Source organism: Phasianus colchicus, chromosome 32 (assembly GCF_987193195.1).
Source record: "Phasianus colchicus chromosome 32, bPhaCol1.hap1.1, whole genome shotgun sequence".
NCBI lineage: Eukaryota > Metazoa > Chordata > Aves > Galliformes > Phasianidae > Phasianus > Phasianus colchicus.
In genome coordinates, this window is record NC_143467.1 from 1,390,742 (window position 1) to 1,417,646 (window position 26,905).

Sequence of the window (26,905 nt, forward strand, 5' to 3'; positions counted from 1 at the left end):
ATGTGGGATTTGGGTTTAAAATGGTGGGATTTGAGGTCAGTACTTCTAGGGTTTGGGTCAACATTTGTGGGATTTGGGGTCAACATTTGTGGGATTTGGGGTCAATATTGTGGATGTGGGGTCAATGCATTGGGATTTGGGGTCAGTATTGTGGATTTGCAGGTCAATGCTTTGGGATTTGGGGTCAACATTTGTGGGATTTGGGGTCCACGCTGTAGGATCGGGGTTTAATATTTGTGGGATTTGGGCCAATATTGGTGGGATTTGGGGTCAACATCTGTGGGATTTGGGGTCAATATTGTGGATTTGGGGTCAACGCATTGGGATTTGGGGTCAATGCTGTAGGACTTGGGGTTAACATTTGTGGGATTTGGTCCAATATTGGTGGGATTTGGGTCAACATTTGTGGGATTTGGGGTCAACACCTGTGGGATTTGGGGTCAACGCTGTAGGATTGGGGTCCCATCCATGGTGCAATGTCCCCATGTCCCCCCCCTCCCCAGTGACCCCACACCGCTCTCCAAAGTTTCTCTTTATTTGGGGCAGCTCCGCCCCCACCTTAAATAAAAAACAAAAAACCCCAAAACCAACCAGAAAAAAATAACCCCCCCCCCCAAAAAACCCCAAATCCGTCCCCAAAAGTGCATAGAAAAATCCCGACGTCTACAAAGGGGCTGTACAGTATCTACAGAGCGGGGGGCGACGGGAAATCCCAAAGGGGGGGGGGGAAATCCCAATTGTCAAAGGGGGATCCCATTAATTGATGGCCGATCCCAAAGTCTGATGGATGACCCGTGATCAGTGGGGGATCCCATTAATTGATGGCTGATCCCAAAGAATGATGGATGATCCCAATGATTAAAGGGGGGTTCCGTTAATTGATGGCCGATCCCAAAGAATGATGGACGATCCCAGTGATTAATAGGGAATCCCATTAATTGATGGCTGATCACAAAGTCTGAGGGACGACCCGTGATCAATGGGGGATCCCACTAATTGATGGCTGATCCCAAAGAACGATGGATGATCCTAATGATTAACGGGGGATTCCATTAATTGATGGTTGACACCAAAGAACGATGGACGATCCCAATGATTAATGGGGGATCCCATTAATTGATGGCCGATCCCAAAGAACGATGGACGATCCCAATGATTAATGGGGGATCCCATTAATTGATGGCCGATCCCAAAGTCTGATGGACGATCCCAATGATTAATGGGGGATCCCATTAATTGATGGCTGATCCCAAAGAACGAGGGACGATCCCAGTGATTAATGGGGGATCCCACTAATTGATGGCTGATCCCAAAGAATGATGGACGATCCGAATGATTAACGGGGGATTCCATTAATTGATGGCCGATCCCAAAGTCTGATGGACAATCCCAATGATTAATGGGGGATCCCACTAATTGATGGCCGATCCCAAAGAATGATGGACAACCCGTGATCAGTGGGGGATCCCATTAATTGATGGTTGATCCTAAAGACTGATGAACGATCCCAATGATTAACGGGGGATTCCATTAATTGATGTTTGATCCCAAAGAACAATGGACAATCCTAATGATTAATGGGGGATCCCATTAATTGATGGTTGATCCCAAAGAACGATGGATGATCCCAATGATTAATGGGGGCTCCCGTTAATTGATGGCTGATCCCAGTGATTAATAGGGGATCCCACTGATGAGCGATCCCAAAGAACGATGGACGATCCCAATGATCGATGCATGATCCCAGTGACTAATGGGGAATCCCGTTAATTACTGAGTGATCCCAATTGTCAGTGGGGGATCCTATTAATTGATGGGCGATCCCAATGACTGATGGGGGACCTCGTTAATTGATGGGGGATCCCAGTGATTAATGGGGGATCCTATTAATTGATGGCTGATCCCAAAAATTGATGGATGATCCCAGTTATCAAGGGGGATCCCATTAATTAACGAGTGATCCCAGTGATTAATAGGGGCTTCCATTGATGAGCGATCCCAAAAGATGGATGATCCCAATGATCAATGGATGATCCCAGTGATTAATGGGGGATCCCGTTAATTGATGGCTGACCCCAAAGACCGAGGGACGATCCCAATGATCAATGGGGGATCCCATTAATTCACAAATGATCCCAAAGACTGAGGGACGACCCCAGAATCAACAGATGACCCCAATGATTGACGGACAACCCCGCTGACCAATGGATGATCCCAATGATGAACGGATGACCCCATTAATCACTGGATGGTCCTAACGACCCACGGACGATCCCATTAAACAACGGATGATCCCAAAGACCACTGGGTGATCCCACTGATTGATGAACAATCCCAATTAGCACTGCATGATCCCATTAACCCATGGGCGACCCCAATGACCACTGGACGACCCCATTATCCAATGGACATTCCCATTAGCACTGGGTGATCCCATTAAACAATGGAGGATCCCACTGATTGATGAATGATCCCAATGACCACTGGACGATCCCATAAATAAACGGATGATCCCAATGACCAATGGATGATCCCAATGACCATCAGATGATCCCATTAACCAATGGATGATCCCAATGACCACTGGACGATCCCATAAGCCAATGGCTGATCCCAATGACCACTGGACGATCCCATTAAACACTGGATGATCCCATAATCCAGTGGCTCATTCCAATGACCACTGGATGACCCCATAAATAAACGGATGATCCCAATGACCACTGGACGATCCTATTAACCAAGGGATGATCCCGATGACCACTGGATGATCCCATTAACCACTGGACGATCCCATTAACCACTGGCTGATCCCAATGACCACCGGACGATCCCATTAACCAACGGACACTCCCATTAACCACTGGATGATCCCATAACCCAGTGGCTGATCCCAACGACCACTGGACGATCCCATTAACCAACGGGCACTCCCATTAACCACTGGACGATCCCATAAGCCAGTGGCTGATCCCAACGACCACTGGACGATCCCATAAGCCAGTGGCTGATCCCAACGACCACTGGACGACCCCATTAACCAACGGCTGATCCCAACGACCACCGGACGATCCCGCCGATCGACAAACGCTTCCAACGCCGACCCCCCCACCCCCCCCCACAAAGACCCCCCTCCTCCACCCCCCCCCCCCCTTCCCTCAGTTGAGGAAGCGGCGGCAGCGCTTGGCCCCGCAGTTGCAGGGCAGCTTGGCCGCGGGCTCCTCGATGGGGAACTTGTAGTCGTAGGTCAGCTCCTCGCCCCGCAGGATGCGGCGCAGGGCGAAGATGACGATGCGTTTGTGCCCCTCCACGTGGATGACCCGCGAGTAGCAGTTGGGCTCGCAGGAGTGGTTGATGAAACGCGCGGCGCTGCCGTGCATCGTGGCGTCCACCACCTCCGCGTCGTCGATGCGGAACATGTAGCAGCCGATGCCCTGCGGGGGGGCGGGGTGTAAAAAAGAGTGGGGGGAGGGCATCCATGTGGGGTGGGGATATCATGGATGTGGGGTGGGGACCTGGGGAACCCAACGTCTTTGGGATGGGGACACCGTCGTGGGGTGGGGACATCGATGTGGGGTGGGCGCCTGGAGAACCCAACGTCTTTGGGAGGGGGACACTGTCATGGGGTGGGGACATCGATGGGGTGGGGACATGGATGTGGGGTGGGGACATGGATGTGGGGTGGGGACATCGATGTTGGGTGGGGACACCATCTTGGGGTAGGATATCATCGTTGTGGGGTGGGGACCTGGGGAACCCAGCATCTTTGGGATGGGGACACTGTCATGGGATGGGGACATCGATGGGATGGGGACATCAATGGGGTGGGGACATCGATGTGGGGTGGGGATATCATGGATGTGGGATGGGGACCTGGGGAACCCAAGGTCTTTGGGATGGGGACACCGTCGTGGGGTGGGGACATCGATGTGGGGTGGGGACATTGATATGGGGTGGGGGCCTGGGGAACCCAACGTCTTTGGGATGGGGACACCGTCATGGGATGGGGACATCGATGGGGTGGGGATATGGTTGTGGGGTGGGGACATGGATGTGGGGTGGGGACATCGATGTGGGATGGGGATACAGTATTGGGGTGGGGACATCGTTGTGGGGTGGGGACGCTGGGGAACCCAACGTCTTTGGGATGGGGACACCGTCATGGGGTGGGGACATCGATGTGGGGTGGGGACATCATTGTGGGATGGGGACACCGTCTTGGGGTAGGATATCATCGTTGTGGGGTGGGGGCCAGGAGAACCCAACGTCTTTGGGATGGGGACACCGTCATGGCATGGGGACATCGATGGGGTGGGGACATCGATATGGGGTGGGGGCCTGGAGAATCCAATGTCTAGTGCCCCATTGTGTCCCATAGCGCCCCATAGTGTCCCACATTGCCCCATAGCGCCCCATTATGCCCCATTGTGTCCCAGAGTGCCCCACAGTGTCCCTTTGTGCCCCACAGTGCCCCATGGTGTCTCTTTGTGCCCCATGGTGCCCCACGGTGCCCCATAGTGTCCCATTATGTCCCATAGTGCCCCATTATGCCCCATAGTGTCCCTTTGTGCCCCACAGTGCCCCATTATGCCCCATAGTGTCCCATGGTGCCCCATAGTGCCCCATTGTGTCCCATTACGCCCCATGGTGCCCCATTGTGCCCCATAGTGTCCCATGGTGCCCCATAGTGCCCCATTGTGCCCCATTATGCCCCATGGTGCCCCACAGTGCCCCATAGTGCCCCATAGTGTCCCATGGTGCCCCACAGTGTCCCTTTGTGCCCTATGGCGCCCCACAGTGTCCCTTTGTGCCCCATCGTGTCCCTTTGTGCCCCATAGTGCCCCACTGTGTCCCAATATACCCCACAGTGCCCCATAGTGTCCCTCTGCGCCCCATAGTGCCCACACTGCCCCACTGTGCCCCATAGTGCCCCATAGTGTCCCTTTGTGCCCCATAGTGCCCCACAGTGCCCCATGGTGCCCCACAGTGTCCCTTTGTGCCCTATGGTGCCCCATAGTGTCCCTCTGCGCCCCATAGTGCCCACACTGCCCCATTGTGTCCCATAGTACCCCATAGTGTCCCTTTGTGCCCCATTATGCCCCATGGTGCCCCACAGTTCCCCATAGTGTCCTTCTGTGCCCCATAGTGTCCCATAGTGCCCCATTATGCCCCATAGTGTCCCTTTGTGCCCCACAGTGTCCCATAGCGCCCCATTATGCCCCATAGTGCCCCATTGTGTCCCATTATGCCCCATAACGCCCAATTATGCCCCATTGTGTCCCACAGTGCCCCACTGTGTCCCATAGTGCCCCACAGTGTCCCATGGTGCCCCATAGTGCCCCATTGTGTCCCATTATGAACCATAGCGCCCCATTATGCCCCATAGTGTCCCATGGTGTCCCTTTGTGCCCCACAGTGTCCCACGGTGCCCCATTATGCCCCATAGTGTCCCATAGTGCCCCATAGTGTCCCACTGTGCCCCATTATGCCCCATAGTGCCCCATTATGACCCATAGCGCCCCATTATGCTCCATAGTGTCCCTTTGTGCCCCATGGTGCCCCATAGAGCCCCATTGTGTCCCATAGTGCCCCATATTGTCCCATAGTGCCCCATAGCGCCCCATTATGCCCCATAGCGCCCCATAGTGCCCCATTATGCCCCACAGTGTCCCTTTGTGCCCCCCAGCCCCCCACGGCGCCCCCCAGCCCCCACCTTGCTGTCGTAGTACTTCTCCCTCTTGTCGGTCAGCACGGAGCGGACGACGATCCCCGAGTACTCGATGACCATCTCGCCCGCATCGATGTTCCGCTTGCAGAACAGCCCCCGGCCGTGGATGGCAGAGCTGGGGGGGGGGGGAACATGGGGGGTCATGGGGGGTCGTGGGGGGGGGTGGGGGGATGGGGGGATATGGGAGGTATGGGGTAGTATGGGGGATGTGGGGGGTATGGGGGCATATGGGGGATGTGGGGGATATGGGGGAATATGGGGTCTCTATGGGGGGATATGGGGGGGTATGGGGTGTCTATGGGGGAATATGGGGGATATGGGGTCTCTATGGGGGGATATGGGGTGTCTATAGGGGGATATGGGGGAATATGGGGTGTCTATGGGGAGATATGGGGGAATATGGGGGGATATGGGGGAATATGGGGTCTCTATGGGGAATATGGGGGAATATGGGGTGTCTATGGGGGGATATGGGGAGATATGGGGGGATATGGGGTCTCTATGGGGGAATATGGGGGATATGGGGTCTCTATGGGGGTATATGGGGTGTCTATAGGGGGATATGGGGGAATATGGGGGGAATATGGGGTGTCCATGGGGGGATATGGGGGAATATGGGGGGTATGGGGGAATACGGGGTCTCTATGGGGGAATATGGGGTGTCTATGGGAAGATATGGGGGATTATGGGGGGATATGGGGGAATATGGGGTCTCTGTGGGGAATATGGGGGAATATGGGGTGTCTATGGGGGGATATGGGGAGATATGGTGGGATATGGGGGGATATGGGGTGTCTATGGGAATATGGGGGTTGTGGGACTATGAGGGATGTGGGGGGTATCGGGGGTATGGGGGCATAGGGGAGGATAAGGGGGATATGGGGTGTCTATGGGGGGATATGGGGGGATATGAGGGAATATGGGGGGATATGGGGTCTCTATGGGGGTATATGGGGTGTCTATAGGGGGATATGGGGGAATATGGGGGGAATATGGGGTGTCTATGGGGGGATATGGGGGAATATGGGGGGATATGGGGGGGTGAAATGGGGTGGGGGGGGCATGGGGGGGTGAGATGGAGGGGTGAGATGGGGGGGGTGAAATGGGGTGTGGGGGGGGTGACCTGAAGGGGGTGTTGTGATGTGGGGGGGTGATGGGGGGGGATGACTTGGGGGGTGTCCTTGGGGGGGGACATGGAGCTGATGGGGGGTTGTGACGAAGGGGGGGGGGGCACAGGGGGGTGACACGGAGGGTGAAATGGGGGAGGGGGGGAGGTAACATGGTGGTGGGGGGGGGAGGGGGTTTTTTTGGGGGGGGGGCACAGGACACCCACCGGTAGACGCCCACCGCCTCCTTGGAGGTTCTCTTGAGGTGGCGGAAACGCATGGCCATGGGCAGCTCCAGGCTGGTGGCACGGCTGGGGGGGGCAAAAAGAGGGGGGGGGTTGGCATAGGGACCCCCCCCCCCCAGTCCTAAAAGGGGGGAATGTGGGAAGGGGGGGGTCTGTGGGGGTCCCTATGGGGGGGTGAATGGAGGGGGGGGGGCTCTATGGGGTCGTATGGGGGGGCCTTTGGGGGGGGGGGTTCTATGGGGGGGGGCTTTATGGGGGGGTCAATGGGGGTGGGGGCTCTATGGGAGCCTATGGGGCTCTATGGGGGGGGGTCTGGGGCGGTGGGGGGTTTCTATGGGGTCTATAGGGCTCTATGGGGGGCCTTTGGGGGGGGTCTCTATGGGGAGGTATTTGGGGTGGGGGTCTCAATTGGGGGTCAATGGGGTTGGGGGCTCTGTGGGGTCTATGGGGCTCTATGGGGGGGTATTGGGGGTGGGGGGTCTCTATGGGGTCTATGGGGGGGTTAATGGGGAGGTATTGGGGGTGGGGGTCTCTATTGGGGGTCAATGGGGGTGGGGGCTCTATGGGAGCCTATGGGGCTCTATGGGGGGAGGTCTGGGGGGGTGGGGGTCTCTATGGGGGGGTCAATGGGGGGGGTCTCTATGGCCATGGGCAGCTCCAGGCTGGTGGCACGGCTGGGGGGGGGGGCAAAAAGAGGGGGGGGGGGGTTGCCATAGGGACCCCCCCTCAAAAAAAAGGGGGGGGAATGTGGGTAAGGGGGGGGTCTGTGGGGGTCGCTATGGGGGGTGAATGGGGGTGGGGGGCTCTATGGGGTCGTATGGGGGGGGCCTTTGGGGGGGGGGGAGCTCTATGGGGGGGGTATTGTGGGGGGGGCATTGTGGGGGGGGCGTTTATGGGGGCGTCAATGGGGGTGGGGGCTCTATGGGAGCCTATGGGGCTCTATGGGGGGAGCTGGGGTTTGGGGGGTCTCTGTGGGGTCTATGGGGGGGGTCAAGGGGGGGGTCTCGGGGGTGGGGGTCTCTAGTGGGGGTCAATGGGGGTGGGGGCTCTATGGGAGTCTATGGGGCTCTATGGGGGGGGGTCTGGGGGGGTGGGGGTCTCTATGGGGGGTCAATGGGGGGGTATTGGGGGACACCTTTGGGTGGGGGGGAGCACATGGGTGGGGGGGCGCAATGGAGGGGAATCTATGGGGGTGGGGGGGTGTTTCTATGGGGGGTAACATGGGGGGGGCACCTATCGGTGGGGGGGGCAGCTATGGGTGGGATTTGGGGGGGTGAGGGGGGTTTGAGGGCACCTATGGGTGGGGGGGGCACAATGGAGGGGGATCTATGGGTGGGGGGGGGCATTGAGGGGAGGGGGTGGGGGCACCTATGGGTGGGGTTTGGGGGGGGGTGGGCGGGGGGTCTGTCACCGGGTGGTTTTGAGCTGGGGGGGGTTGAGGGCACCCATGGGTGGGGGGGGGGTTTATGAGTGGGGGGGGGCACATTGGGGGGCACCTATTGGGGGGGTGGGGGATCTATGGGGGCTTATAGGGGGGGCACCTATGGGTGGGAGGGCACAACGGTGGGGGATCTATGGGAGGGGGGGCACCTATGGGTGGGGGGGGAGGGGATCTACGGGGGGTTATGGGGGGGGCACCTATGGGTGGGGGGGGGGGGGTCTGTCACTGGGTGTGTTTGAGCTTGGGGGGGGGAGTGGGTTGAGGGCACCTATGGGTGGGGGGGGGATTTCTAGCTGGGGGGGGCACCTATGGGTGTGTGGGGGGATCTCTGGGGGCTTATAGGGGGGGCACCTATGGGTGGGAGGGCACAACGGTGGGGGATCTGGGGGGGGGGGGCACCTATGGGTGGGATTTGGGGGGGTGGGGGGGGGATCTGTCACTGCGTGTGTTTGAGCTGGGGGGGGGGTTGAGGGCACCTATGGGTGGGGGGAGGATTTTTGGGGGGGGGGCACATTGGGGGGCACCTATGGGTGGGGGGGCGGAATCTATGAGTGGGGGGGGCACACTGGGGGGCACCTATGGGGGGGTGGGGGATCTATGGGGGCTTATAGGGGGGGCACCTATGGGTGGGAGGGCATAATGGTGGGGGATCTATGGGAGGGGGGGGGAGTTTGGGGGGGGGGCACCTATGGGTGGGGGAGCACCTATGGGTGGGGGTGGGGGGCTGGGGGGGGTCTGTCACCGGGTGTGTTTGAGCTGCACGTCGTCCTCCTCGTCGTGGGGGGGGCGGCCCTCGGGCAGAGCGCGGTGCTGGGAGGCCAGGAAGCTGAACATGTCGAAGGTGCATTTCCTATGGGGGGGGGGAAATCAGTGGGGCGCCCCATAGCGACACATACAGAGCCCCACAGAGACACACACAGCCCCATAGATATCCTACAGAGCCCCATAGAGCCCCATAGATACCCCATAGACCCCACAGATATCCTACAGAGCCCCATAGAGCCCCACAGATATCCTACAAAACCCCATAGAGCCCCACAGATACCCTACAGAGCCCCATAGAGCCCCATAGATACCCCACAGAGCCCCACAGATATCCTACACAGCCCCATAGAACCCCATAGATTCCCCATAGATTCCCCAGAGACCCCCCCACAGGCACCCTACAAAACCCCACAGAGCCGCATAGAGCCCCACAGAACCCCACAGACACCCTACAGAGCCCCACAGATTCCCCACACAGCCCCACAGACACCCCACAGAGCCCCACAGAACCCCATAGACACCCTACAGAACCCCATAGATACCCCACAGAACCCCAGAGTCCCATAGAAACCCACAGAGCCCCACAGAACCCCATAGCACCGCATAGACACCCTACAGAACCCCACAGATACCCTATAAAACCCCCATAGGCGCCCTACAGAACCCCATAGAGCCCCCCAGACCCCCCCAACACTCCCCTGACCCCCCATAAACCCCCTTATCACCCCCCAGACCCCCCCCTGAACACCCCCCAGATCACCCATAGAGCCCCACAGACCCAGACCCCCCATCACCCCACAGACCCCCCCATCACCTCCCAGACCCCTCATAGACCCCCCCATCACCCCCCAGACCCTCCACAGACCCTCCCCATCACCCCCCATCACCCCCAGACCCCTCATAGACCCCCCCATCACCCCCCATCACCCCTCCATCACCCCCCAGACCCCTCATAGACCCCCCATCCCCCCCCAGACCCCCTCCATCACCCCCAGACCCTCCACAGACCCTCCCCATCACCCCCCATCACCCCCCATCACCCTCCATCACCCCCCAGGCCCCCCTCCATCACCCCCCCAGATCCCCTCCATCACCCCCCAGACCCCTCATAGACCCCTCATAGACACCCCCTATCACCCCCAGACCCCTCACAGACCCTCCCCACCACCCCCCATCACCCCTCCATCACCCCCCAGACCCCTCATAGACCGTCCCCATCACCCCCCAGCCCCCCCCGATCCCCCCCCCCCCTCCCACCTGACGTAGAGCTCAGCTCGGGCGCAGCCGGAGGGGTTCCGAGCCCCCATCACCCTCCATCACCCCCCAGACCCCCCCATCACCCCCCAGACCCCTCATAGACACCCCCCCATCACCCCCCAGACCCTCCACAGACCCTCCCCATCACCCCCCATCACCCCTCCATCACCCCCCAGACCCCTCATAGACCCCCCATCCCCCCCCCCCCCCTTTCCCACCTGATGTAGAGCTCAGCTCAGGCGCAGCCGGATGGCTTCCGACCCCCCAGACCCCACCACCACCCCCCACCACCCCCCATCACCCTCACAGACCCCCCATCACCCCCAGACCCTCCACAGACCCTCCCCATCACCCCCCATCACCCCCCATCACCCCTCCATCACCCCTCCATCACCCTCCATCACCCCCCATCACCCCTCCATCACCCCCATCACCCCCCAGACCCCTCATAGACCGTCCCCATCCCCCACCTGACGTAGAGCTCAGCTCGGGCGCAGCCGGAGGGGTTCCGCGGCGCCGGGCGCTGGGTGTCCCCCCTGGGGTGGTACCGGAAGCGATAGGAGCCGCAGGCGCCGGCGCCGGGCAGCTGCTCCACCAGGAACAGCACGGCCTCGTGCTGCATGCCCAGCAGCCGGGCGCCGTTCATCCCTATGGGGCAGGGGGCGGGGGGGGGGGGTCAGCTGGGGGGGCCACAAAGACCCCTCGGGGGTCACGGAAGCCTTATGGGGTTCCTAAAAGCCTGTATGGGGCCCTATAACCTATATAGGGCCACAGAACTCCTATGGGGTCCTAAAACCCCATATGGGACCCTATAACCCCTGTGGGGCACTAAAACCCCATATGGGACCCTATAACCTATATAGGGCCACAGAACTCCTATAGAGCCCTATAACCCCATATGGGACCCAATAACCCCTATGGGGTCCTAAAATCCTGTATGGGACTCTATAGCCCCTGCGGGGTCCTAAAATCCCATATGGGACCCTATAACCTCTATAGGGCCACAGAACCCCTATGGGGCCCTAAAACCACATATGGGACCCTATAACCCCTATGGGCCACAGAAACCCCATGGGGCCCTAAAACCCCATATGGGACCCTATAAACCCTATGGGAGTCCAGAACCCTATATGGGACCCTATAACCCCTGAGGGGCTCCAGAACCCCGTATGGGACCGTATAAGCCCTATGGGGCCCAAAAAACCCATTTGGGACCCTATAACACCTATGGAGCTCCAGAACCCCTATGGGGCCCTAAAACCCCATATGGGACCCTATAACATCTTTAGGGCTACAGAACCCCTATGGGGTCCTAAAACCACATATGGGGCCCTATAATCCCTGTGGGGCTCCAGAAACCCTAGGGGGCCATAAAACCCCTAAGGGACCGTATAACCCCTATGGGACCCTATAACCCCATATGGGACCCTATAACCCCTGTGGGATCCTAAAACCCCATATGGGACCCTATAGTTCCTATGGGGCACTAAAACCCCATATTGGACCCTATAACCTATATAGGGCCACATAACTCCTATAGGGCCCTAAAGCCCCATATGGGACCCTATAACACCATAGGGGACCCTATAACCCCTATGGGGCCACAGAAACCCTATGGGGCCCTAAAGCCCCATATGGGACCTATAACCCCTATGGGTCTCCAGAACCCCTACGGGGCCCTAAAACCCCATATGGGACCCTATAACCCCTGTGCGGCACTAAAACCCCATATGGGACCCTATAACCTATATAGGGCCACAGAACTCCTATAGAGCCCTATAACCCCATATGGGACCCAATAACCCCTATGGGGTCCTAAAATCCTGTATGGGACTCTATAGCCCCTGCGGGGTCCTAAAATCCCATATGGGACCCTATAACCTCTATAGGGCCACAGAACCCCTATGGGGCCCTAAAACCACATATGGGACCCTATAACCCCTGTGGGGCTCCAGAAACCCTATGGGGTCCTAATACCCCATATGGGACCCTATAACCCCTGTGGGGCACTAAAACCCCATATGGGACCCTATAACCTATATAGGGCCACAGAACCCCATATGGGGCCCTATAACCCCTATGGGATCCTAAAACCCCATATGGGACCCTATAACCCCTGCGGGGCTCCAGGACCCCATATGGGACCCTATAACCCCTATGGGACCCTATAACACCATATGGGACCCTATAACCCCTGTGAGGTCCTAAAACCCCATATGGGACCCTATAGCTCCTATGGGGCACTAAAACCCCATATTGGACTCTATAACCTATATAGGGCCACAGAACTCCTATAGGGCCCTAAAGCCCCATATGGGACCCTATAACACCATATGGGACCCTATAACCCCTATGGGGCCACAGAACCCCCATGGGGCCCTAAAACCCCATATGGGACCCTATAAACCCTATGGGAGTCCAGAACCCCATATGGGACCCTATAACCCCTGAGGGGCTCCAGAACCCCGTATGGGACCGTATAAGCCCTATGGGGCCCAAAAAACCCATTTGGGACCCTATAACACCTATGGAGCTCCAGAACCCCTATGGGGCCCTAAAACCCCATATGGGACCCTATAACATCTTTAGGGCTACAGAACCCCTATGGGGTCCTAAAACCACATATGGGGCCCTATAATCCCTGTGGGGCTCCAGAAACCCTAGGGGGCCATAAAACCCCTAAGGGACCCTATAACGTCTTTAGGGCCACAGGACCCTTACAGGGCCCTAAAACTACATATGGGACCCTATAACCCCTGTGGGGCTCCAGGACCCTGTATGGGACCCTATAACCCCTATGGGACCGTATAACCCCTATGGGACCCTATAACCCCATATGGGACCCTATAACCCCTGTGGGATCCTAAAACCCCATATGGGACCCTATAGTTCCTATGGGGCACTAAAACCCCATATTGGACCCTATAACCTATATAGGGCCACATAACTCCTATAGGGCCCTAAAGCCCCATATGGGACCCTATAACACCATAGGGGACCCTATAACCCCTATGGGGCCACAGAAACCCTATGGGGCCCTAAAGCCCCATATGGGACCTATAACCCCTATGGGTCTCCAGAACCCCTACGGGGCCCTAAAACCCCATATGGGACCCTATAACCCCTGTGCGGCACTAAAACCCCATATGGGACCCTATAACCTATATAGGGCCACAGAACTCCTATAGAGCCCTATAACCCCATATGGGACCCAATAACCCCTATGGGGTCCTAAAATCCTGTATGGGACTCTATAGCCCCTGCGGGGTCCTAAAATCCCATATGGGACCCTATAACCTCTATAGGGCCACAGAACCCCTATGGGGCCCTAAAACCACATATGGGACCCTATAACCCCTGTGGGGCTCCAGAAACCCTATGGGGTCCTAATACCCCATATGGGACCCTATAACCCCTGTGGGGCACTAAAACCCCATATGGGACCCTATAACCTATATAGGGCCACAGAACCCCATATGGGGCCCTATAACCCCTATGGGATCCTAAAACCCCATATGGGACCCTATAACCCCTGCGGGGCTCCAGGACCCCATATGGGACCCTATAACCCCTATGGGACCCTATAACACCATATGGGACCCTATAACCCCTGTGAGGTCCTAAAACCCCATATGGGACCCTATAGCTCCTATGGGGCACTAAAACCCCATATTGGACCCTATAACCTATATAGGGCCACAGAACTCCTATAGGGCCCTAAAACCCCATATGGGACCCTACAATCCCTATGGGGTTCCAGAAGCCCTATGGGGCCCTAAAACCCCATATGGGACCCTATAACCCCTGTGGGGCACTAAAACCCCATATGGGACCCTATAACCTATATAGGGCCACAGAACTCCTATAGGACCCTAAAACCCCATATGGGGCCCTATAACCCCTGTGGGGTCCTAAAATCCTGTATGGGACTCCATAACCCCCATGGGGCCCTAAAACCCCGTATGGGAACCTATAACCCCTGTGGGGTCCTAAAACCCCATACAGGGCCCTATAACGTCTTTAGGGCTACAGAACCCCTATCGGGCCCTAAAACCACATATGGGAGCCTATAACCTATATAGGGCCACAGAACTCCTATAGGGCCCTAAAACCCCATATGGGACCCTATAACCCCTGTGGGGCTCCAGGACCCCGTATGGGTCCCTATAACCCCTATGGGACCCTATAACACCATGTGGGGTCCTAAAACCCCGTATGGGGCCGTATAGCCCCTATGGGGTCCTAAAACCCCATATGGGACCCTATAACCTATATAGGGCCACAGAACTCCTATAGGGCCCTAAAACCCCATATGGGATCCTATAACCCCTATGGGGCTCCAGAACCCCATATGGGACCCTATAACCCCTATGGGGTCCTAAAATCCTGTATGGGACTCTATAACCCCTATGGGGTCCTAAACCCCCTATGGGACCCTATAATACCATGTGGGGTCCTAAAACCCCGTATGGGGCCATATAGCCCCTATGGGGTCCTAAAACCCCATATGGGACCCTATAACCTCTATAGGGCCACAGAACCCCTATGGGGCCCTAAAACCACATATGGGATCCTATAACCCCTAGGGGGCCCTAAAACCCCTAAGGGACCCTAGAACGTCTTTAGGGCCACAGGATCCTTACAGGGCACTAAAACCAACATATGGGATCCTATAACCCCATATGGGACCCTGTAACCCCTATGGGACCCTAAAACCCCATATGAGACCCTATGGGACCCCTACAAAACCCCCATAAGCCCCTATGGGATCCCTATAGCACCCCTATAGACCCCTACAGAATCCCTATGGGACCCCTATAGGACCCCTATGGGATCCTTATAGGACCCCTACAAAACCCCTATAGACCCTATAGACCCCTATGGGACCCCTACAGAACCCCTACAGACTCCTATGGGACTCCTGTAGAACCTCTATGGGACCAAAACCCCTATAGACCCTATAGACCCTATGGGATCCCTATAGGATCCCTATAGACCCCTATGGGACCCCTATAAAACCCCCATAAACCGCTATGGGACCCCTACAGAACCCCTATAGACCCCTACAGAATCCCTATGGGACCCCTACAAAACCCCTACAGACTCCTATGGGACTCCTATAGGACCCCTATAGACCCCTATGGGACCCCTACAAAACCCCTATAGATTCCTATGGGACTCCTGTAGAACATCTATGGGATCCTTATAGGACCCCTACAAAACCCCTATAGACCCTACAGACCCCTATGGGAACCCTATAGACTCCTATGGGACCCCTGTAGAACCTCTATGGGACCAAAACCCCTATAGACCCTATGGGATCCCTATAGGACTCCTATAGACTCCTATGGGACCCCTATGGGACCCCTACAAAACCCCCACAAACCCCTATGGGAACCCTATAGGACCCCTACAGACCCCTACAGAATCCCTATGGGACCCCTACAAAACCCCTACAGACTCCTATGGGACTCCTATAGGACCCCTATGGGATCCTTATAGGACCCCTACAAAACCCCTATAGACCCTACAGACCCCTATGGGAACCCTATAGACTCCTATGGGACTCCTGTAGAACCTCTATGGGACCAAAACTCCTATAGACCCTATGGGACCCCTATGGGACCCTTACAAAACCCCCCATAAACCCCTATAAACCCCTACAGGACCCCTACAAAGCCCCTATAGACCCTACAGACCCCTATGGGAACCCTATAGACTCCTATGGGACCCCTGTAGAACCTCTATGGGACCAAAACCCCTATAGACCCTATGGGATCCCTATAGGACTCCTATAGACTCCTATGGGACCCCTATGGGACCCCTACAAAACCCCCACAAACCCCTACGGGACCCCTACAGGACCCCCTACAAAACCCCTATAGACCCTATAGGACCCCTATAGACCCCTATGGGACCCCTACAAAACCCCCATAAACCCCTATGGGACCCCTATAGGACCCCCTACAAAACCCCTATAGACCCTATGGGACCCCTATGGGACCCTTACAAAACCCCCCATAAACCCCTATAAACCCCTACAGGACCCCTACAAAACCCCTATAGACTCCTATGGGACCCCCATAGGACCCCCATAGCCCCCCTATAGCCCCCTATAGCCCCCTATAGCCCCCCCCCCTCACCAGCAAAGCAGAGCTGTGCCAGCCTGGCCTGGGCGCGGGCGTCCTCAACCTTCTCGATCACCGCCCTCCAGGCCTCTGGGGGGAGGGGGGGGGGCAGCATCAGCAAGGCTCTGCGCCCCCCTTTACCCCCCCCCCCCATCCCATAATAACCCCCCGACCCCAAACCCTCCCCCCCCATATCCGCCCCCAACCCCACATCCCCAATATCCCCTATTATTGCCCCCCCCCCATCCCCACGCCCCCCCCCCAATGACCCCCCATCTCCATTCTCCCCCCCCATGACCCCCCCTCCCCCCATTGCCCCCCCCCCAACCCCCCCTCCCCAATGTCCCCAACTGCCCCTATTGTCCCCATACCCCCCTACCCCCCCCACGTCCCCCCCCATTGCCCCCATTTTCCCCAACCCCCCCGTCCCCAATGTCCCCCCCCCAATATCCCCCATACCCCCATTGCCCCCCCATGTCCCCCCCCATCCCAATATCCCTCATATCCCCCCTTTACCCCCCCATCCCATAATAACCCCCCGACCCCAAATCCTCCCCCCCATGCCCCCCCATATCCCCCCCCAACCCCACATCCCCATGTGTCCCCCCCCCCATATCCCCTATTATCCCCCCCCATCCCAACAGCCCCCCCCAATGTCCCCCCATCTCCATTCTCCCCCCCCATGACCCCCCCTCCCCCATTGCCCCCCCAATGCCCCCATTGCCCCCAATCCCCCCCCACCCCCCATCTCCATGTCCCCCCCCCAAAATCCCCTATTGTCCCCATACCCCCTTGCCCCCCCAATGTCCCCCCCATCCCCATTTACCCCCCAATGCCCCCCCTTACCCCCATACCCCCCCACGCCCCCCCAATGTCCCCCCCATTTTTCCCAACCCCCCCCATGTCCCCCCCCAATATATCCCCCATTGCCCCCCCTGCCCCCCCAATCCCATTGCCCCCCCCAATGTCCCGAATTGCCCCCATACCCCCTTGCCCCCCCCATGTGCCCCCATTTTCCCCACCCCCCCTCCCCAATGTCCCCCCCCAATACCCCCCATACCCCACTGCCCCCCCATGTCCCCCCCCACCCCAATATTCCCCATATCCCCCATTGCCCCCCCATGTGCCCCCCATCCCAATGCCCCCCCAATGTCCCCTATCGTCCCCATACCCCCTTGGCCCCCCCATGCGCCCCCATTTTCCCCACCCCCCCTCCCCAATATCCCCCAATATCCCCCATTGCCCCCCCACGTCCCCCCCCCACCCCAATATCCCCCATATCCCCCCCCCCACATCCCCCCATTGCCCCCCCCCAGCCCCCATTCCCCCCTCCCCACCCCCTTCCCCCCCCTCTCCCCCCACCCAACGCCCCTCCCTGCCCCCCCCCCCGATGCCCCCCCAACCCGGTGCCCCCCCCGCGCCCCCCCCAGCCGCTCACCCTCGATGCTGTCAGCGCAGACGCTCAGCCCATCCTCGCTGCTGATCTCAAAGCGCAGATGGGGGCGGCCGGGGGGGGGCGGGGGGGGAGGGGTGCAGCCGGGGGGGGGGCGGGGGGGGGGGCACCTCGTCGTCTGAGCTCCCGCCTGGGGGGGGGGGGAGGGAATTATGAGAAGGGATGGGGGGGTTCGTTTGTGTGCACGGGGGGGGGGCACCACTCACCCCCCCCCCCCTTTATAAATACCACCCACGTGTGCCCCCCCCCCATAAATATCACCCATGTGTGCCCCCCCCTCATAAATACCACCCATGTGTGCCCCCCCCCCAAATTAATAGCACCCACGTGTGCCCCCCCCCCTTATAAATACCACCCACGTGTGCTCCCCCCAAATTAATATCACCTATGTGTGCCCCCCCCCATATAAATACCATCCACGTGTGCCCCCCCCATATAAATACCACCCATGGGTGCCCCCCCCCCCAAATTAATATCACCTATGTGTGCCCCCCCCATATAAATACCACCCATAGGTGCCCCCCCCATATTAATATCACCCATAGTTACCCCCCCCCTTATAAATACCACCCATGTGTGCCCCCCCCCCCATAAATGCCACCCATGTGTGCCCCCCCCCCAATTAATATCCCCTCTATGTGCCCCCCCCCAATTAATACCACCCACGTGTGCCCCCCCCCCCGATGAATATCACCCATGTGTGCCCCCCCCCCCCCCCCACCTGCACACACAGCCCACGGCGGCTCCACGGTGCCATCATTCGGGGGGGGGCTGCAGCCGGGGGGCGACCTGGAGGGGGGGGGGGGAGTTGGTGGCCATAAGGGGGGGGAGGGTGGGGGGCTACGGGGGGGGGTTGGTGGTCATCGTGGGGGGATTGGTGGCCATGGGGGGGGGGTAGGGGACTGTGGGGGGGTTGGTGGCCATAAAGTGGGGGGGAGGACAGGGGGGTGGCCATAATGGGGGAGTTGGTGGCCATGCGGAGGGGGGGGAGTTGGTGGCCATAATGGGGGAGTTGGTGGTCATGGGGAGGGGGGCAGTTGGGGGGCTATGGGGGGCTGAGGGGGGTGGGTTGGGGGGGGTTGGTGGTCATATTGGAGGGATTGGTGGCCATAAGGGGGGGGTGGGTGGGGGGCTACGAGAGGGGGGGGGGGGGGGGGGGTTGGTGGTCATCGTGGGGGGGATTGGTGGCCATGGGGGGGGGGGGTAGGGGGCTATGGGGGGGTTGGTGGTCATACTGGAGGGATTGGTGGCCATAAAGTGGCGGGGAGGACAGGGGGGTGGCCATAATGGGGGAGTTGGTGGTCATGGGGAGGGGGGGAGGGTGGGGGCTACGGGGGGGGTTGGTGGTCATCGTGGGGGGGATTGGTGGCCATGGGGGAGGGAGCTGGGGGCTATGGGGGGGTTGGTAGTCATACTGGAGAGATTGGTGGCCATAAGGAGGGGGAGGGAGGAGGGGGTGGCCATAAATGGGGGAGTTGGTGGCCATTGGTGGGATTGGTGGTCATGGGGGGGGGGGGGTGGTTATGGGGGGGGGGTTGGTGGTCATATTGGGAGGATTGGTGGCCATGGGGGGCAGGTTGGTGGCCATAATGGGGGGCTTGGTGGCCATGGCGGGGGGGAAGGTTATGGGGCTATGGGGGGGGTTGGTGGTCATACTGGAGGACTTGGTGGCCATGGGGGGCGGGTTGGTGGTCATAATGGGGGGGTTGGTGGCCGTTGGGGAAATTGGTGGCCATGGGGGGCAGGTTGGTGGCCATAATGAGGGGGTTGGGGGCCATGGGGGTGGGGGGGGTTGGTGGTCATATTGGGGGGATTGGTGGCCATAGGGGGCAGGTTGGTGGCCATAATGGGGAGGATGTGAGCCATAATGGGGGGGTTGGTGGCCATTGGGGGGATTGCTGGTCATGGGGGAGTTGGTTGGGGGCAATGGGGACGGGTTGGTGGCCATAATGGGGGGGTTGGTGGCCATGGGGGGGAGTAGGGGGGCTATAGGGGGGGATTGGTAGTCATACTGGGGGGTTGGTGGCCATAATGGGGGGGGTTGGTGGCCATGGGGGCGGGGGTTGGTGGCTATAATGGGGGGGTTGGTGGCCATGGGGGGTGGTTGGTTGTCATATTGGGGGCATTGGTGGCCATGGGGGAGTTGGTTGGGGGCCATGGGGGGGGTTGGTGGCCATAATGGAGGGGTTGGTGGCCATTGGGGGCATTAGTGGTCATGGGGGGGATGGTTGGGGGCCATGGAGGGGTTGGTGGCCATAATGGGGGGGTTGGTGGCCATGAGGGGGTTAATGGTCACTGGGGGGGGGGGGGGGGGTTGGGGAGCTATGGGGGGGGTTGGTGGTCATAGTGGGGGGATTGGTGGCCATGGAGGGCAGGATGGTGGCCATAATGGGGGGGTTGGTGGCCATGGGGGGGAGTTGGGGGGCTACAGGACGGGTTGGTGGCCATGGGAGACATTGGGAGGCTATAGGGGGGGTTGGTGGCCATAATGGGGGTGTTGGTTGCCATAGGGGGAGTTGGGGGGCTACAGGGAGTGTTGGTGGCCATATGGAGGGGTTGGTGGCCATGGGGGGGAGTTGGGAGGCTATAGGGGGGGTTGGTGGCCATGGGGGGGAGCTGGGGGGCTATGGAGGGGGGTTGGTGGCCATACTGGGGGGGTTGGTGGCCATGGGGGGGAGTTGGGGGGCTATAGGGGGGGTTGGTGGCCATGGGGGAGTTGGGGGGCCATAGGGGGGGTTGGGGGGCTATAAGGGGGGTTGGTGGCCAAACTGGGGGGGTTGGTGGCCATGGAGGGGTTGGTGGCCATGGGGGGGGTCTCACCCCGCGCTGCCGCCGTCGCTGAGCTCCTCGGGTTCCTCCTTGGGGTCCCGCAGCGGCGGCGGCATCGGGACGAGGCTGCGGGGGGGCAGCGGTCAGCCGTGCGGCTCCCAGTCAGCTCCTCAAACTGGGAGCACTGGGAGAAGCCGCGGGGGAACTGGGAGGGAGCTGGGATGGTGGGCGCCCAACTGGGAGGGGACCGGTATGGTCAGCACCCAACTGGGAGGATCCCAGTGTGATGAGAACCTAACTGGGATGGTCCCAGTATGGTGGCTGCCCAACTGGGAGGGTCCCAGTATGGTGGGCAACGAACTGGGAGGGTCCCACAATGGTGGGTGTTCAATTGGGATGGTCCCAGTATGGTGAGCACCCAACTGGGATGGTCCCAGTATGGCGTGTGCCCAACTGGGAGGGTCCCACAATGGTCAGCACCCAACTGGGAGGATCCCAGTATGATGAGAACCTAACTGGGAGGGTCCCAGTATAATGGGTGCCCAACTGGGATGATCCCAGTATGGTCAGAACCCAACTGGAAGAGTCCCAGTATGAACAGCACCCAACTGGGAGGACCCCAGTCTAGTGGGCACCCAACTGGGATGATCCCAGTATAATGGGTACCCAACTGGGATGGTCCCAGTATGGTGGGCACCCAACTGGGATGGTCCCAGTATGGTGGGCACCCAACTGGGATGGTCCCAGTATGAACAGCACCCAACTGGGACGGTCCCAGTATGATAAGAACCGAACTGGGAGGGTCCCAGTATGGTGAGTGCACAACTGGGAGAGTCCCAGTATGGTCAACACCGAACTGGGATGGTCCCAGTCTGGTTCAGCACCCAACTGGGAGGATCCCAGTGTGATGAGAACCTAACTGGGAGGGTCCCAGTATGGTGGGCACCCAACTGGGAGAGTCCCAGCATGGTCAGCACCCAACTGGGAGGATCCCAGTGTGTTGAGAATCTAACTGGAATGCTCCCAGTATGGTGGGCGCCCAACTGGGAGGGTCCCAGTATGGTGGGCACCCAACTGGGAGAGTCCCAGCATGGTCAGCACCCAACTGGGAGGATCCCAGTATGATGAGAACCTAACTGGGAGGGTCCCAGTATAATGGGTGCCCAACTGGGATGATCCCAGTATGGTCAGAACCCAACTGGAAGAGTCCCAGTATGAACAGCACCCAACTGGGAGGACCCCAGTCTAGTGGGCACCCAACTGGGATGATCCCAGTATAATGGGTACCCAACTGGGATGGTCCCAGTATGGTGGGCACCCAACTGGGATGGTCCCAGTATGGTGGGCACCCAACTGGGATGGTCCCAGTATGAACAGCACCCAACTGGGACGGTCCCAGTATGATAAGAACCGAACTGGGAGGGTCCCAGTATGGTGAGTGCACAACTGGGAGAGTCCCAGTATGGTCAACACCGAACTGGGATGGTCCCAGTCTGGTTCAGCACCCAACTGGGAGGATCCCAGTGTGATGAGAACCTAACTGGGAGGGTCCCAGTATGGTGGGCACCCAACTGGGAGAGTCCCAGCATGGTCAGCACCCAACTGGGAGGATCCCAGTGTGTTGAGAATCTAACTGGAATGCTCCCAGTATGGTGGGCGCCCAACTGGGAGGGTCCCAGTATGGTGGGCACCCAACTGGGAGAGTCCCAGCATGGTCAGCACCCAACTGGGAGGATCCCAGTATGATGAGAACCTAACTGGGAGGGTCCCAGTATGGTGGGCGCCCAACTAGGATTATCCCAGTATGGCTTGTGCCCAACTGGGAGAGTCCCAGTATGGTGGGTGCTCAACTGGGAGGGTCCCACAATGGTGAGCACCCAACTGGGAGAGTCCCAGTATGGTCAGCACCCAACTGGGAGGATCCCAGTATGGCGGGTGCCCAACTGGAAGAGTCCCAGTACGAACAGCACCCAACTGGGCGGATCCCGGTGTGATGAGAACCGAACTGGGAGGGTCCCAGTATAACGGGTGCCCAACTGGGAGGGTCCCAGTCTGGCGGGCGCCCAAGTGTGACGCTGGCACTCACCCGGTGGCCGCGCTGTCCCCGTTGCTGGTGGCCTCCAGCCGTGCCCTCTTGCCCCCAGGTCCTGGCAGATCACCGTGCCGCTTTGGTGGCCCCTCTGGGGACGCGGAGGGGACGCCGTGATGGGTGACACCGTGATGGGTGACACCGTGATGGGGGACACAGTGATGGGTGATGCCGTGATGGGTGACACCATGATGGGTGACACTGTGATGGGTGACGCCATGTTGGGTGACGTCATGTTGGGTGTGGCCATGATGGGTGACACCGTGATGGGTGACGCTGGTGACACCATGATGGGTGACGCCATGTTGGGTGACACCATGATGGGTGACACCGTGATGGGTGATGTCATGTTGGGTGACACCATGATGGGTGACGCCGTGATGGGTGACGTTGGTGACACCATGATGGGTGACGCCGTGTTCGGTGACACCGTGATGGGTGACACTGGTGACGCCATGTTGGGTGACGCCATGATGGGTGACGCCCTGATGGGTGATGCCATGTTGGGTGACACCGTGTTGGGTGACATTGGTGACATCGCCGTAGCTCGGGGTGCCATTCAGGTGGGTGGCACTGCCATCCACGGTGGTCCCACGGGTGACATCGTGATGGGTGACACCTCCACAGGCCCCATGGCCATCAGTGACGTGGTTATGGGTGACACCTCCACGGGTGACACCTCCACCGGTTCTGTGGCCATCACCGACGTGGTTCTGGGTGACGTCTCCCCAGGTGACACTTCCACAGGTGACATCTCCCTGGTTCTGGGTGGCACCTCCACGGGTGACACCTCCGTGGGTGACATCACCCCAGGAGGCACCTCCCCAGGTGACATCTCCGTGGCTCTGGGTGACATTTCCACGGGTGACGCTCCCCCAGGTGACATCCCCATGGTTGACATCTTCGTGGTTCCAGGTGACACCTCCGTGGGTGACACCTCCGTGGGTGACACCTCCATGGCTCCGGGTGACACCTCCGTGGTTCTGGGTGACATCTCCATGGGTGACATCTCTGTGGGTGACCTCTCCATGGTTGACACCACCGTGGGTGACACCTCCACGACTCCAGGTGACATCTCCATGGTTCTGGGTGACATCTCCATGGGTGCCACCTCCGTGGTTCCAGGTGCCACCTCCATGGGTGCCACCTCCGTTGGTGACATCTTCATGAGCAACACCTCCTTGGGTGCCACCTCCGTGGCTCTGGGTGACATCTCCATGGGTGACATCTCCATGGGTGACATCTCCATGGGTGCCACCTCCGTTGGTGACATCTTCATGACCAACGCCTCCATGGGTGCCACCTCCATGGCTCCAGATGCCACCTCCATGGGTGACATCTCCATGGGTGCCACCTCCACCGTTCCAGGTGCCACCTCCACAGGTGACATCTCCGCGGGTGCCACCTCCGTTGGCGACATCTCCATGAGCAACACCTCCTTGGGTGCCACCCCCACGGTTCCAGGTGTCACCTCCACGGGTGCCACCCCCACGGCTCCGGCTGCCCCCCCCGCCACCCCCACCCCGTGTCCCCACCGCTTGTCCCCTGCCGTCCCCTCCCGCCCCCCAGGCGCTGTCCCCGTTGGCGCCGGGCGCCATGCCGCCTTTGGCGCCCGCCATGTTGCGCAGGACGAACTCCACGATGTCGGACGGGAGGTCCTCGGTGTCACCTCCTTGTCCCCCCTGTCCCTTGTCCCCATCGTCCACCCCGTCCAGCTGCTGGATGTGGGGCTGCTCGGTGCCGTGGGGCGGAGCCGTGGGGCGCAGGGATGAGCTCAGCATGGCGCGGCCGTGGCGGGCGCTGCGCCGGCCACCATCGGCCTTGGGGACACCCATGGGGACACCCATGGGGACATCCATGGGGACATCCACGGGGACACCTCCTGGGGACAGCAGCTCTGATGGTGGCACTGTTGGTGGCCACGGTTCCATTGGGGGTGGCTTCCTCAGGGCTGGCGTTGGCCCGTTGGGTGGCACTGGCCCGTTGGGTGGCATTGGTGGCCTGCTGGGTGACACTGGTGGCCTGATGGGTGACATTGGCCCACTGGGTGGCATTGGTGGCCCGTTGGGTGACACTGACAGCCTGTTGGGTGACATTGGCCCATTGGGTGACATTGGTGGCCCATCGGGTGGCATTGGCCCGTTGGGTGGCATTGGTGGCCCGTTGGGTGACGTTGATGACCCATAGGGTGACGTTGGTGGCCCGTTGGGTGACATTGACCCATTGGGTGACACTGGTAGCCCATCGGGTGACATTGGCCCATTGAGTGGCACTGGTGGCCTGTGCGGCCTGTTGGGTGACGTTGATGACCCGTTGGGTGACACTGGTGGCCCGTTGGATGGCGCTGGTGGCCCGCTGGGTGACACTGGCCTACTGGGTGGCATTGATGACCTGTTGGGTGGTATTGATGACCTGCTGGGTGACACTGGCCCGTTGGGTGGCACTGGTGGCCCGCTGGGTGACACCGACGGCCCACTGGGTGACATCGGTGGCCCATTGGGTGACACTGGCCCATTCGGTGACACTTGTAGTCCACCGGGTGACATCGGCGGCCCATTGGGTGACATCTGTCCCAAGAGCGACGGTGGCCCATTGGATGACACCGGTGGCCCGCTGGGTGACGCTGGTGGCCCATTGAGTGACATCTGTCCCAAGAGCGACGGTGGCCCGTTGGATGACACCGGTGGCCCGCTGGGTGAGCCTGGTAGCCCATAGGGCGACACCGGCGGCCCGTGAGGCGACATCTGTCCCAAGAGCGACGGTGGCCCGTTGGGTGACGTCGGTGGCCCACCGGATGACGTTGGTGGCCCATGGGGTGACATCTGTCCCACGTCGGGTGACGGTGGCTGCGGGCGGACGTTGGGGACGCGGCGGGGGGGGGCGCGGGGGGCTCCAGGGGGGGCAGCGGCGGCGGGGGACAAAGGGGGGCGGCAGCGCCGGGGGGGGGGGAAATCGGGGTCACCCACGGTGAGGATCCGGTGAGGGACTGGGGGGGTGCGGCCTGGGGGGGGGCGGCATGGGGGGGGGGTATGGGGGGGTGTGGGGGGGTGTGGGGGGGGAATGGGGGGTGTGGGGGGGATGGGGGGGGATGGGGGGGGGCATGGGGGGGAATGGGGGGGATGGGGGAATATTGGGGATGGGGGGCAGATGGGGGGGGTGGGGGGAGGATGGGGGGGATGTGGGGGGGTAACGGGGGGGTTTGGGGGAATATTGGGGGTGGGGGGGGTGGGGGGAGATATGGGGGGGCATGGGGGGGGATGGGGGGTGTGTGGGGGGGATGGGAGAATATTGGGGATGGGGGGGATGGGGGAGGTATGGGGGGTGTGTGGGGGGATATGGGGGGGCATGGGGGCGGAATGGGGGGGGATGAGGGGGGATAATGGGGGGTATGGGGGAATATTGGGGATGCGGGGGGATATGGGGGGGGATGGGAGGGGATGGGGGGGAGTTATGGGGGGTGTGGGGGGGTACGGGGGGGTTTGGGGGTTATGGGGGGATGTGGGGGGGTAACGGGGCGTTTGGGGGAATATTGGGGGTGGGGGGGGATGTGGGGGGTATGGGGGGGATGTGGAGGGGGTATGGGGGGGGAATGGGGGGTGTGGGGGGGGATGGGGGGGGGATGTGGGGGGATAATGAGGGGGTATGGGGGAATATTGGGGGTGGGGGGGGATAGGGGGGGATGTGGGGGGGCATGGGGGGGGCATGGGGGGGAATGGGGGGGATGGGGGAATATTGGGGATGGGGGGCAGATGGGGGGGGTGGGGGGAGGATGGGGGGGATGTGGGGGGGTAACGGGGGGGTTTGGGGGAATATTGGGGGTGGGGGGGGGTGGGGGGAGATATGGGGGGGCATGGGGGGGATGGGGGGTGTGTGGGGGGGGTATGGGGGAATATTGGGGATGGGGGGGGATGGGGGGGAATATGG

The 26,905-nt window shown here is 60.1% G+C and overlaps 1 protein-coding gene across 1 annotated transcript in view; it reads right to left on the reverse strand.

The window, feature by feature from the left end:
* Positions 1-519: 519 nt before the first annotated feature.
* KMT2B (lysine methyltransferase 2B) overlaps positions 520-26,905 on the reverse strand; it is a 106,421-nt gene continuing 80,035 nt past the window's right edge. Inside the window, exons 25-34 of the mRNA XM_090128070.1 lie at positions 22,979-25,982; positions 20,944-21,018; positions 18,845-18,912; positions 18,109-18,192; positions 16,686-16,760; positions 11,013-11,190; positions 9,263-9,370; positions 7,062-7,145; positions 5,714-5,843; positions 520-3,434 (exon numbers count right to left, since the gene is read on the reverse strand). Coding sequence (XP_089984196.1) covers positions 3,159-3,434; positions 5,714-5,843; positions 7,062-7,145; positions 9,263-9,370; positions 11,013-11,190; positions 16,686-16,760; positions 18,109-18,192; positions 18,845-18,912; positions 20,944-21,018; positions 22,979-25,982 — 4,082 coding nt within the window. The 3' untranslated portion in view covers positions 520-3,158. The remainder of the gene's footprint in view (positions 3,435-5,713; positions 5,844-7,061; positions 7,146-9,262; positions 9,371-11,012; positions 11,191-16,685; positions 16,761-18,108; positions 18,193-18,844; positions 18,913-20,943; positions 21,019-22,978; positions 25,983-26,905) is intronic.